Source organism: Myotis nattereri, assembly GCF_964212035.1.
Source record: "Myotis nattereri genome assembly, chromosome: 4".
NCBI classification, from domain to species: domain Eukaryota; kingdom Metazoa; phylum Chordata; class Mammalia; order Chiroptera; family Vespertilionidae; genus Myotis; species Myotis nattereri.
Window position 1 is genome coordinate 94,205,935 of NC_138079.1, and position 12,807 is coordinate 94,218,741.

Below are 12,807 nucleotides of genomic sequence, written 5' to 3' on the forward strand. Positions count from 1 at the left end.
TACTATGGTTGCAAATATCAAAAAATTTCTATATGTGACACGGCACCAGAGTTAAGTTAGGGTTTTTCAAAATACTGACACGCCGAGCTCAAAAGGTTCGCCATCACTGGCCTAGTCAATGGTAGTAATAAGTGCTACAAAGAAAATAGGGCTATTATCACACCTGACATTTTCTTATTGATTTATTTGTCATCCCTTAATAGAATTTAAGCTCCACAAGGGTGAGACTCTATCCTGAAGCGTTCACCACTTTATTCCTGGCTCCATTACAGAGCTATGAATATATAGTCATACACCACTTAACTACAGGGATACATTCTGAGAAACGTGTCATTAGGCAATTTTATCCTACAAAGCACTCACACAGCCAAAATGGCAGAGCCTATTATCCACCTAGGCTATACGATATGGCCCACTGCTCCCAGGTCACAAGACTATACAGCATGCTACTGTATGGAACAGCACGAGATCAAATCAGGCACAAGAGAAGATGATGTAATCAAAAGATAAACATGAGATGTATGAGGCAGCTGTCAGTGTAACACAGCATACTGTTTTACAGCAAACTCTTATTAAGTAGAAAGAGGACATTTAAAATAATGATAAGTATAATATACAATAGTAAATATATAAGCCAATTAACATAATAGCTTATTATCAAGTATTATGTGCTGTATATAATTATATGTGCTGTACTTTTATATGACATAGGTTTATTCACACCGACATCACCACAAACATCTGAGGAATGCTTTGCACTATAAAGTTAGGACAGACGCGTCACTAGCTGATAGGAATTTTTCAGCTCCCTTAAAATCTCATGGGACCACTGTCACCTATACAGTCTATCGTTGATCTAAATATTATTATTTGGTGCGTGAGTGTAGTAATGATTCTCAAACTGGGGGCAAAATCTGCTAGGGGACATCTGGCAATGTTTTAGTTGTCACAAGGAAGGGGTGCTCCTGGCATGTAGTAGGTAGAGGCCAGAGATGCTGCCAAATGTCCGACAATGCTGAGGACAGCCCTCAGCACACAGAACTGTCAGCTCCAAAAGTCAGTGATGCCCAGGATGAGAAACGACAAACAGCAGGCACTGGGTAAGTACCCGTCACTGATGACTGTCACTTATTAGACATTTTCTGTGCTTTTCAGGACTCCACCTTCTTTCAAGCCCTTCAAACAACACTGCGAGGTAACTAATTTTCTCCCCCATTACTGACAAGGAAATAGAGGCTCAGGAAAAAAGGTTAAGACTCTTGCTCAAGGTCAATACTGTTTTTGAGGGGACTAAAGATCAAACCCAAGTCTCTCTTTGACTCCTTCAAAATCCTTCTCCCAGCTTCCTGCCTTTTATGTCCCAGAGTCCGCCCCACTCTCCAATGTGACCCCCTTTGCTTATTGCTGTGACTTATTGCTTGCTTGCTTGTTTACTGTGGGTCTCCCCTACTAAACTAAAATCCCCTAGAGCAGCCACCTCTCTCTTTCACAGCTATATCCCCAGCACCAGCACTGTGCCTAGGAGGCGATTAACACGTATTTCTGTTGAATGAATGGAAGAATCGCTCCTCAAAAGGAAGAAATTCTGTCCAAAGAAAGTAGCTGAGGACGCCAGGATGTAAGCCCAAGCTCCCTGACTTCAAAGTTTATAGCCTATCCCAGTGGTCGGCAAATCACGGCTCGCAGCAACATGCGGCTCTTTGGCCCCTTGAGTGTGGCTCTTCCACAAAATACCACGTACAGTACAGTGAGATTGAAACTTCGTGGCCCACGCGCAGAAGTCGATTTTCGGCCTGAAGAAGTGGCGTGAGAAGAAGTGGGGGTACGTTCGCTGAGGTCAAGCCCTCAGATTGAGGACGTTTTTAGCAAAGTCCAGCTTAGGAGTACCCTAATTGAGTTAATAACAATGTACCTACCTATATAGTTTAAGTTTAAAAAATTTGGCTCTCAAAAGAAATTTCAGTCGTTGTACTGTTGATATTTGGCTCTGTTGACTAATGAGTTTACCGACCACTGGCCTATCCCATCGCTGGCGGCCTCCTCCAGACCAGTCACTGTCACTCAAACTTCTGGCCACACCCCTCAACCCAGCCAACTTCTACGGGGCCCCGCCCTTAAGACCCCTTTTGACTTCAGGCAAGTCACCCATCCTTAGGCTCCACTGCAGCCGGCCACGTTCCTCGTTCCTCGCCTTTTAAAGGCCCTGCCCCTCGGCTCCGCCTCTGTCATTCATTCCTCAAGTCCCGCCCCTCGTCGCCTCCCCTCCCCCCCATTGACTTCACCACCAAGCCCCGCCTCCCCCAGCCCCGTACTTGCAACACATCCTTTAAGTCACGCCCACCGTCCCCGCCCAGGTTCGCCATAAGCCCCGCCTCTTCCGGCTCACGCCTTTACGTCCCGTGCAGAGCTTGCCCCTTCCTTACCTGGGTCCGGAGCCTCGCCGGCGCCTGAAGCGCACAGCCGCTGGTTGGGGCACCCCTGACAGGCGGCCCCTCGGCCGGCCTGGGCGCTGCCGGTTCCGGGGCAGTCTGCGCGGAGACAGAATCACAGTTAGAGCGGCTCCTGTCTCCCAGCCCCGCCACCCACGCCCCTCCCGCGCGCTCACTGTGAGGCGTCTCCTCCATTTTGCCGCCTTAGTCGCCGGAACCTGCGCGGCACCGGAACCCCCTTTGCGTATTTCCGGCTCGTGGCACTCAATCTGACCCTCCCGCTGCGTCGGGAAGAGAGCGGTGCGCACGCGCGAACCTTGCGCGGGGAGCCTAGGGCTGTTTTATTATTACTCTCCGCATTGAAACTGCTGCAAATATCAAATACTTACGCATGTATCTCCTAGGAACAAAGGCGTTATCTTACATGACCTCCACACCATCTAGATAACCAAGAAACTTACCATTGGTGCAAAATTATTAGCCACTGTGTCTTTAGTCTCTTTTAATCCAGTACAGCCCTCCTCCCCTTCCCTGCCCTGGCTACGTGTTTTGTCTTTGCGAGGTTAATAAATTTGAATAGTTCAGGCCAATGGTTTTATAGAATAGCCCATAATCTTTGTTTGATGGCCCCACCCCTCGTGATCAGATTCAGGTTGAAAGTTTTTGGCAGAAGACGAATGTCATGCACTACCAGTATCACAGCAGGAGGGACATATGCCAATTGGTCCCCTTGTTGGCATAAAAAAACAAACGTCAGAAGAGTAAATTTTAAAAATCTTATTGGCTTTGTCAACCAATGGTCTTTGGCACCAACTCAACACCAACAGGAATCCCCAGTTTGGGGGTGTGGTGAAGAAGCAAACTTTATTCAGTGCAAAACAGCTCAATTGCAATACAAAGCAGGGCTTTGAAAGCAGCACACAGGTCCCCCTCTGGTAGAGAGCTCTGCTCTGCTCCTCAGGGGTCTGTTTTGCGCTGTGCAGTCAGCTCTGGCCTTCGCCAGTCTGCTATGCTGCAGTGAGAGACATCTTCAGTGTTTCAGCTCCACTGGGGAAATGCAATCCTCAGTCTCAGGTGAAAAAGAAAAGTGTGCTCCCAGAATCATTAGGGAAGCTGTCTTACATAGACAGAAGTCCCCACCCCTGCTCCCTGATTGCTCAGTCCTCTGCAAATGAGGGCTCCAAAGCTTCACAGTTTGATTGGTCAGAATAGAGCCACTCTGATTGGTTGGAGCTCTGAGCTCTGATGGGATGGGGAAAGCCTCAGTTCTATTGGTCCTTTATATGGGCTGCCTCAGAGGGCAGAAACACAATGCAGGCAGGCAAGCCAGTGCAGAGGCAGGTAGGCCAGTGCAGAGGCAGGTAGATCAGTGCAGGCTTCTCCCAGAAGTGCAGTTTGTGTTAGAGACCCCTGTGCAGAAATGGCTGGGTTTTTTGTTTGTTTGTTTGTTTGTTTGTTTTGGGGGGGGCTCTGTTTCTTAAAATTAGAGCCCAGTTAGCCACCAGGAGCCCTTCTTAGTAGGTGTCTTCTTTCTCTTGGTTCACAGCTTTATTCAATGATTTACTAATCAGATAGCATCCCAGCGAGCAGACAGAAAGGAGGTCTGAGGAGCTGTATAAAATGACTTACAGACTTACATGGTGGGGATGGGTGAGGTGGGTGAGGGTAGATTACACAGGAGTTTATGGAGCTCGTGCTTTGAAGTCAGATGACTCGTGTTTAAATTTTGACTCCAACCAACCCTTATAAGCTCAAAAAACACTAGGCAAGACCCTTCATGTCCCCAGCCTCTTTTTGCTGTAAAATGGGATGATGAAAACATTTGCCCTGTGAAGTTGCTGTGGAGATAAAATAATTTAACTCATGCAAAACACCAAGCACAGAACATCCAGAGAACAAAGCTCCAATACAGGCATAGCTCGGAGATACTGCAGGTTCAGTTCCAGAACACCATAATAAAGCGAGTATCGCAATAAAATGACTCGTAATCTTGTTTGCCTTCAATCTGTGAAAAACGTAACACCTGTGAAGCGCAATAAAGCGAAGAGCAATAAAACGAAGGTACAGTTTGTAGGGTTGTGGTGACAGTTGCAGAAATGACTTCCTGCACCCTTATTTACAGATGGGGGGACTGAGCCTACCCAGGGAAAGTTGCCCCAGATCACGTGGCAGGTTAGTGGAGGAAACAAGACCAGCACCTGGGGCAAACTAGTTAAAAATGTAGATGCTGATTAACACACAGTTGGTGAGAACTAAGTGCGCAGGAGGGCTCTGTGGCTTTGGCGTTTCACCACTAGATGGCGCCCTTCCCCTATCTATGAGGAAAGTAGTCAGGAAATGGGAAGGAAAAAATATTAGAGCCCTTGCTGGTTTGGCTCAGTGGATAGTGTTGGCCTGTGAGCTGAAGTCTCCTGGGTTTGATTCTGGTCAAGGGCACATGTCTGGGTTTCAGGCTTGATCCCCAGTGTGGGGCGTGCAGAAGGCAGCCAATCAATGATTCTCTCTCATCATTGATGTTTCTATCTCTCCCTCTCCCTCTCTGAAATCAACAAAAAAAATTAGACAATTTTCTACCTCTTCCCTTATCCAGCAAAAATATCTAACAAAGGGCTATATATCCGCAGGTACTTAGTATATAATTGAGGTGGAAAATGAGGTTCTATTTTATTATTATACTAGAGGCGTGGTGCACAAATTCGTGCACAAGTGGGGTCCCTCGAACTGGCCTGCGGGACCGGGCTGAAACCGGCTCACTAACATCCCCCGAGATCGCGAGAGGGCACAGGCCAGGCTGAGGGACCCCACTGGTGCACGATCGGGCCAGGGAGGGACCGCAGGAGGGCTCCAGGGCATGTCTGGCCCATCTCGCTCAGTCCCAATCTGCCGGACCCCAGCAGCAAGCTAACCTACCAGTCAGTGCATTTGCCCCCTGGTGGTCACTGCATGTCATAGCGACTGGTTGACTGTCTGCCCCCTGGTAGTCAGTGGGTGTCATAGTGAGTGGTTGAGCAGCCTTAGCATATCATTAACATATTATGCTTTGATTGGTTGGATGGTCAACTGCACAACTGGACACTTAGCATATTAGGCTTTTATTATACAGGACTAGAGGCCCGGTGCCATGGGTAGGGTCCTTAGGCCTGGCTGACAATCAGGGCTGATTGGGGTCCTGATCTTCCCCGGCTGCCAGCTGCTAACCAGGGCCTTCGTTCCGTGCCGCCCCCTGGTGGTCAGCACATTTCATAGCAAGTGATTGAGCTCACAGTCTCCTGGTCAAACTACCAAGGGGACACTTTCCATAGTAGCCTTTATATGGAGAAACCAACCTCTGTTGGTTAAGAACACAGATTCTTGAATGCCAACTGTCTGCGTTCAAGTCCCAGATCCCCATTCACCAGATTTTCATCTTTTCTTCATGCCTCAGTTTCCTCCTCTGTAAAATGGCAATAATAATATTAACTATTCAAAGGGTTATTGATGGGAGGATTAAATAAGTTAACATGAGGAACACAGTTTTTAAAAAGGGCGCATTTGAGCTTTCATGTGCTTGCAGTGATTAGTTCTTAAGAAGCTTGATTAAAACCATCACAATTGAGACAGTGAACACATGTGTCATCTACCAAAGTTTCCTGACCTTTTGCAAACCTTCTCCTGACCCCATTCTCAGGCAATCACTGATCTGTTTATTGTCTCTATAGCTTAGCCTGGGTTTTCTAGAATTTTATACAAATGGAATCTTGTATCCGCTCTTTCTGACCCGGCTTCTTTCACTCGGCATATTTATTTTAGATTCATCCGTGTTGTTGTGTGTGTGAAGTTCATTTCTCCTGGTTGCTATGTAGTATTTCATTGTCAGATTACACCATAACTTGTTTATACATTCACCTGTGGATGGATATTTGGATTGCTTCCAATTTGGGCAGGTTCCTAATAAAGCTGCTAGGAACACCGTTGTGAAAGTCTTGGTAATGACATATACTTTCTTTTCTCTGGAGTAAACACTTTAAGAGTGGAAAGGTGCAATGGTAGGAAACTGCCAAACTGTTTGCCAAAGGAGTTGTACAATCTCACCCGCAGTGGGTATGGCCAGTCTTTTGGTTTTTTTGACCCTTTAATAGGTGCGTAGTGATATCTTATTGTGGTTTTAATTTGCATTTCTCTAGTGAATAATTATGTTGAATGCTAGGTGTCTGCGTTCAAGCCCCAGATCCCCATTCACTAGCTTTCCATGTGTTCATTCACCATCAGCATGTCTTCTTTGCTGAAGGTCTCTTCAAATCTGAAGCCCATCAAAAAACTTTTTTAGTTGTTTTATTATTGAGTTTTGAAAATATTATTTATTTTCTGGATACAACTCCTCAATCGGTTATATATTTGGCAAATATGTTCTTCTAGTCTATGGCTTGTCTTTTCATTCTCTTAAAAATGTGTTTTGAAGAGCTATTCTTTGATGAGGTCCAGTTTATCCATTTCTAAAAATGTATTGTGTGTTTGACATCATATCTAAATCTTTGCTGAACACAAAGAAATCTTTGCCGAACAAAGATTTCCTCCTATGTTTCCTTCTAAAATGTTTATAATTTAGACTTACATTTAGGTCTTTGACCCATGTGGAGTTAATTTTTGTATTTAATTTTTTTTATACGATGCAAGGTATGGGTTGAAATTAATTTTTTACACATGGATATCCAATTGTCCCAGCACCTTTTGTTGAAAAGACATCCTTTCTCCATAGAATTAACTTTGTACCTTTGCTGAAAATCTATTGACCATGAACATATTTTATTTCTGGATTTTTATTCTGTTCCATTGATCATTGTTTATCTTTATGCCAATACTATGCTGTAGCTTTAGAATAAGTCTTGAAATCAGAAAGGCTAAATCCTACAACTTTATTTTCCTTTTCAACGTTGTTTTTGGCTATTCCAGGCCCTTTTGGATTTTAGAGTTGGTTTATTAATTTCTACAAAAAAAAAAAAGTGCCTGCTGGGATTTTGATTAAGTTTGCCCTGAATCTAAACTTTGATTAGAGAAGAAGTGACATCTTAAAAATATTGAGTTTTCCAGTTCACACACATGACATATCTCTCTATTTAGGTCCTTTTGAGGCAGGATAGAAAGAAGCCAGGAAAATTCCTTGGCAAGAGAAATGGGGAAACTGAGTCAGATTCACATTGGCCTCATCCAGTACCCCACCTCACCTGCCTCCTTCTACCTTGCACTGCTACTTCCTTAAGCCCTCAGGACAATGAGATTCCGATCAACATCAAATAATCTTAGGAAGAAAGCCTCAGGCCTGTTGACCACAGAGACAGTGTTTTGATCAAACTAGAGATAACTAGGCTTCAGCTGTATTTCAGCTCCAGGCTCAGAAAAGCAGCAAAACCAGATGATGAAGCAACACCACAGCTGGCACCAGGACCAGATGCAATGTACAACGACCCTCTATCCTAGGGCTGACCAATCAGTAGAGACCACAGCCCTGACTGTACACTCATTTTGATGCATCAGCATATTCAAGGACATACCTGGCAAGCTGATGAATATTCTGAGATCCTCCCCTGAGACCTCCCTTAAATTTCCACCTTTAGAAAACAGATAAAAACCCTTAAGACAAAGGACCCCTTGGGAGCTCTTTCTGAAGTGCACCTGTGCCTTCCCTCTTCTTTCTTCAGGCACACGGTTTTGCTTTTTTTCTCCTAAGTTCTAAAGTTTTCCAGATACTTGCAACCAGGGGAGCAGTAGGCAGCAGCAGCTAATAGGGGATAACCCCCTGAATCTGTCTCCAAGGGCCCTCTGTTTGCCTCTGTAACTTGTTTCCTGAGCCCACCCAGCCCAGCTGGCTCACTTCTTCTGCCTCTGTGACTTTCTTTCTAAGAGGCCAACACAACTTTCAAGAAGCCCGCTCAAATCTTCTCTTCAAGTGTACTTTATCTTTGAAAGCTAAATAAATTAACTTCCTCTTGGCTCTGAATTCTTTCTTTGCCAACATTGCCACTAACACCTTTAAATTTATTTCAGCAATCTATATATATAAGAGAGTAATATACAAATCAACCAAATGGTGGAACGACCAGAACAACCGTTCGACCAGTCGCTATGAGACTCACTGACCACCTCTTGGTCCCTCCTCCATGCCAGCAAGCTCTGATAGCCCAATGGCAAACAGAGAACAGGGGGTGGGTGGTATGGAGGGTGGAATCACAGGCCAGGCCTAGGGACTGTATCCACGCACGAATTTCATGCACTGGGCCTCTAGTATTTTATAATTATTTTTTTCAGTCTTTTTCCTTCTGCAATGTCTAACATGCCATGTTATAGACCGAACGTTTGTGTCCCCCCAATCCCCAAATTCCTATGTTGAAGCTCTAGCTCCCACTGTGGTGGTATGAGGAAGTGGGGCCTTTGGGAGGTATGAGGGTTAGATGCTTTCATGAGGATGCAGTTTCATGATGGGATTAGTGCTTTGTAAGAAGGGACACCAGAGAGCTAGCTGTCTCTCCACACCCAGAAAGGCCAGGTGAGGACACAAAGAGAAGGTGCTCACCTATAAGCCAGCAAGAGAGACCTCACCAGAACCCAAACATTCTGGACTCTTGATCTTGGGCTTCCAGTTTCCAAAACCATGAGAAACGAATTTCTGTTGTTTGTTAGACACCAGTACTTCGTTATGGCCGCCGAGGCTGACTAAAACATTCCTTTAATCCCATCTTGTGTAGTTTTCATCTTTGCAAGTCCACTTCAGGTATTGTGTATTTAAAAAAAAAAAAAATATCTTCCATGTCTCCATTTAATGTGTCCAATGTCTCCTCTAGCTTCTTGGACATGTGGAATGCAGTTATACAACTTTTTAGAGGTCTTTGTCTACTAATTCTATTGTCTCTGTCACTCCTGGTTTGGTTTCAATTCATTGGTTCCCCACTCCCTGCATGACAGGTCATATTTTTTTGCTCCTTTGCATGACGGATCATTTATTATTGGATGCCAGACATTGTGAATTTTACCAATGGCGTACAGAAAATTTTTGTATTTTTACAAATATACTTGATTTTTTTTTTCTGGGACAGAGCTAATTGACTAGAAATATTTTTATCTTTGGGGATCTTGCTTTTCAGCTTTGTTAGGCAGGACAAGATTGGTATTAGGTTTGGGGCTCATGTTGGCCTAATCCTGAGGCAAAACCTTTCCGGGTATTTGACTTGGTGCTGCACAAATTATGAGATTCTCTACTGTGGCTGGCAGGATGGGGAACTATTCCCAGCCTCCTGGGAGCTCTGGGGCTTGTTCCCTCTAACCCTTTTGGGTGTTTCTTCCTCCTGCCCAGGATTGTTTCCTCACATGCAGGCCCTGATCCTGCTCAGCTGAAAACCAAGGGACCCCTCTTCGAACCTCCAGCGCTCTCCCTGGGTAGCTCTCTCCTCTTCCCTGCTCTGTCCTTCACACGCTGGCTGCATTGGTATCCTGCCCTCCTGGCTCTGTCTCCTTAACTCAAGAAGTGACTGACCCCTTTCGACTCCTCCCTGTGCCAAAGCCTGGAAACTGCTCAGGTGCAGAGCTGGGGCAATTGCAGGGCTCACCGCACTTGTTTCCCATCTCTCAGGGATGCCCATCCTCCACAGCTTGATGCCATTGCTACCACCAATATGGCAATGAACACACATATGCATGCATGTTAGCATTTGTGCATGTGTGTGTCTGCAGGGACATTTCCAGAGACATTACTGGGTCACTAGATGCCAGCCAGGGCCAGTGCTCTAAGCACCAAAAAGATACCTTTGGGAATTCAAAGTGAAAAATAAATGCTTTATTGTAAAGAACAACTTTTGTTTTTGAATGATACAAACGGACGTGGATGCTGAATTCAAAGCAGCTTTTCTTTGTCTTTCCTGTGTGTGTCCTTATTTTGCTGGTTTTCTATGCACTGCTTGGGGCCACCTCTAGCCACAAATGTTGGCTGCTAGGTGGGCGCAGGGGGAAGATTCCTGCCTCCCCACAGGGGGCACCCGGGGAACGCTTGCTGACGCGATGAGCTGATGGCACGGCTGCAGGAAGCTCTATCCGCCAGCGCACCAGCCAGCGCCTTTCTTCTGCAGACAGATTGGTTTTGCATTAAATTCACAGACAGGGAGCCTTCCCTTCACAGACCACGGAAGTCAGGCTGCCAAATCAGCAGATTCCAGACAGAGATTGCAATAAAATAGAGTCAGTGCAGACCTGGGCCTGGAGTCGCCAAAAGTTGGGAGGCGGAGCTGTGGAGGAGGACTGGGAGCGCCACTGGGGGGCTGGGTGTCAGTCAGGTTCCCATCTCTCAGCTCCCCAGCCTCCCCTACTCCACCTCCCAGGGCGGTGTCAGAAAGAGAATGGGTTTTCTATGGGCGGGGTTTAAAAGAGATTGAAAGCAACCGTCCAGTGCAGCGGTTCTCAACCTGTGGGTCTCGACCCCTTTGGGGGTCAAGCGACCCTTTCACAGGGGTCACCTAAGACCATCGGAAAACACATATTGAATATATAATTACATATTGGTTTTGTGATTAATCACTATGCTTTAATTATGTTCAATTTGTAACAATGAAAATACATCCTGCATATCAGATATTTACATTACCATTCATAACAGTAGCAAAATTACAGTTATGAAGTAGCAACGAAAATAACTTTATGGTTGCGGGTCACCACAACATGAGGAACTGTATTAAAGAGCCACAACATTAGGAAGGTTGAGAACCACTGCTCTAGTGGGAACTCTAAGCAGTGATGTTGTACCTGATAACACACAGAGTCAATAATTTTATTAACCGCCCCCCCTCCCATACAACAATATTTCCAGAATAATTGTGCTCCTGGTTAGCTTTTTAGTTTTGATACACTTGGCAAATACAAAGATTGCATACTCAAAGGGCCTTGCTTTTAGTATTTTCACTTTCTAAATATTGAGAAGTTGATTTCCTTGAGTCTTCTGGACTGAGTTGTCAGGCTTTACTATTCTTTTTTGGTTGGGCTGTGGCCAACTACTTTCAATTTATTTTTCTCATTTAATGGCATTTGAAGTTCTATCGCTTTATTCATTCGTCCATTCACTTATTCATTCATTCATCCACCCACTTACCTACTCACTGATTCATACATCCATTCTCCATCCATTACTTCATTCGTTCAGCAAACCAAAATTATGCACCTACTATGTTCCAGGTACTCTACTCCGTGCTGTGGGTAAATGATGAACAAAATCAAACAAGGTCCCTTCTCTCATAGAGCTTATTTCAGGATCTCACTATTTCAGGTATGGCAAGTACCAGTCTCACTGGGAGCTGGTAAGAAATGCAACACCTCAGGTCAGTCCCAGCCCTCCTCAATCAGACTTTGCATTTTAGCATGCTCCCCCGGTGATCTGAGGGCACATTAACATATGAGAGGCACAGATCTGGAGGACTAGATGGGAACTTAAGTTTGGATGAGCCAGAGTATTATTTTTTAAGACTTAAAACAAATGCATCATAAATAAATGAGACCTTGGGAGCAGCAATGATTTAGGACAGTGGTTCTCAACCTTCTGGCCCTTTAAATACAGTTCCTCATGTTGTGGTGACCCCCAACCATAAAATTATTTTCGTTGCTACTTCATAACTGTAATGTTGCTACTGTTATGAATCGTAATGTGAATATCTGATATGCAGGATGGCCTTAGGTGACCCCCGTGAAAGGGTCCTTTGACCGCCAAAGGGGTCGCGACCCACAGGTTGAGAACCGCTGGTTTAGGAGATGCTTCAATTTGCCCCTCAACCCCCAGAGTCTCTTCACATTTCGGAAAGCACAGTACGTCTGCTGCCTATTTGTCACCCCGCATGCTTTCATATTGCTTATTGTGGAAATGATAAATGTCCCCCAAAGACATCCATGTCCTAATGCCCTAATGTGGGTATGCTGCCTCCTTACCAGGCAAAGGGGACTTCACAGATGTGAGTAAGTTAAAGATCTCCAGACAGGAAGAATATCCTGGAATATCTGGGTGGACCTGATGTGATCAGAAGGGTCTTGTAAGAGGGAGGCAGGTCAGAGGGGAGAGAAGTTGCTGTACTGCTGGGTTTGTAGATGGAGGGAGGGGCCTCGAGCCAAAGGATGCAGGCAGCCCCTGGAAGCTGGAAAGGCAAGGAAATGGACTCGTCCTTGGCGCCTCCAGAAGGAACCAGCCCAGACTACACCTTGATCTGAGCCCCATAAGGCTCTCTTTGGAATAAGTTTGTGTTGTTTTAAGCCACAAGCTCTGTGAGGATTTGTGACAGTAGCCATAGGAAACGAAAACAGCCACACTCATCCACAGCACAAGACTGCAAATTCAATAGAATGCTTTTTGATCACTGTTGCAATCAAATCCTTTCTC

At 45.3% G+C, this 12,807-nt stretch overlaps 1 protein-coding gene across 3 annotated transcripts in view; it reads right to left on the bottom strand.

Annotated features, from left to right (window-relative positions):
- NUBP1 (NUBP iron-sulfur cluster assembly factor 1, cytosolic) overlaps positions 1 to 2,659 on the bottom strand; it is a 34,344-nt gene extending 31,685 nt beyond the window's left edge. For all 3 annotated transcript variants that reach the window (XR_013995836.1, XR_013995837.1, XM_081088689.1), the window contains exons 1-2: positions 2,606 to 2,659; positions 2,424 to 2,528 (exon numbers count right to left, since the gene is read on the bottom strand). Coding sequence is in view for 1 of the 3 variants with exons in the window: in XM_081088689.1 (XP_080944815.1) it covers positions 2,424 to 2,528; positions 2,606 to 2,624 (124 nt within the window). In the remaining 2 variants the exon portion in view is untranslated. The remainder of the gene's footprint in view (positions 1 to 2,423; positions 2,529 to 2,605) is intronic.
- Positions 2,660 to 12,807: the final 10,148 nt, after the last annotated feature.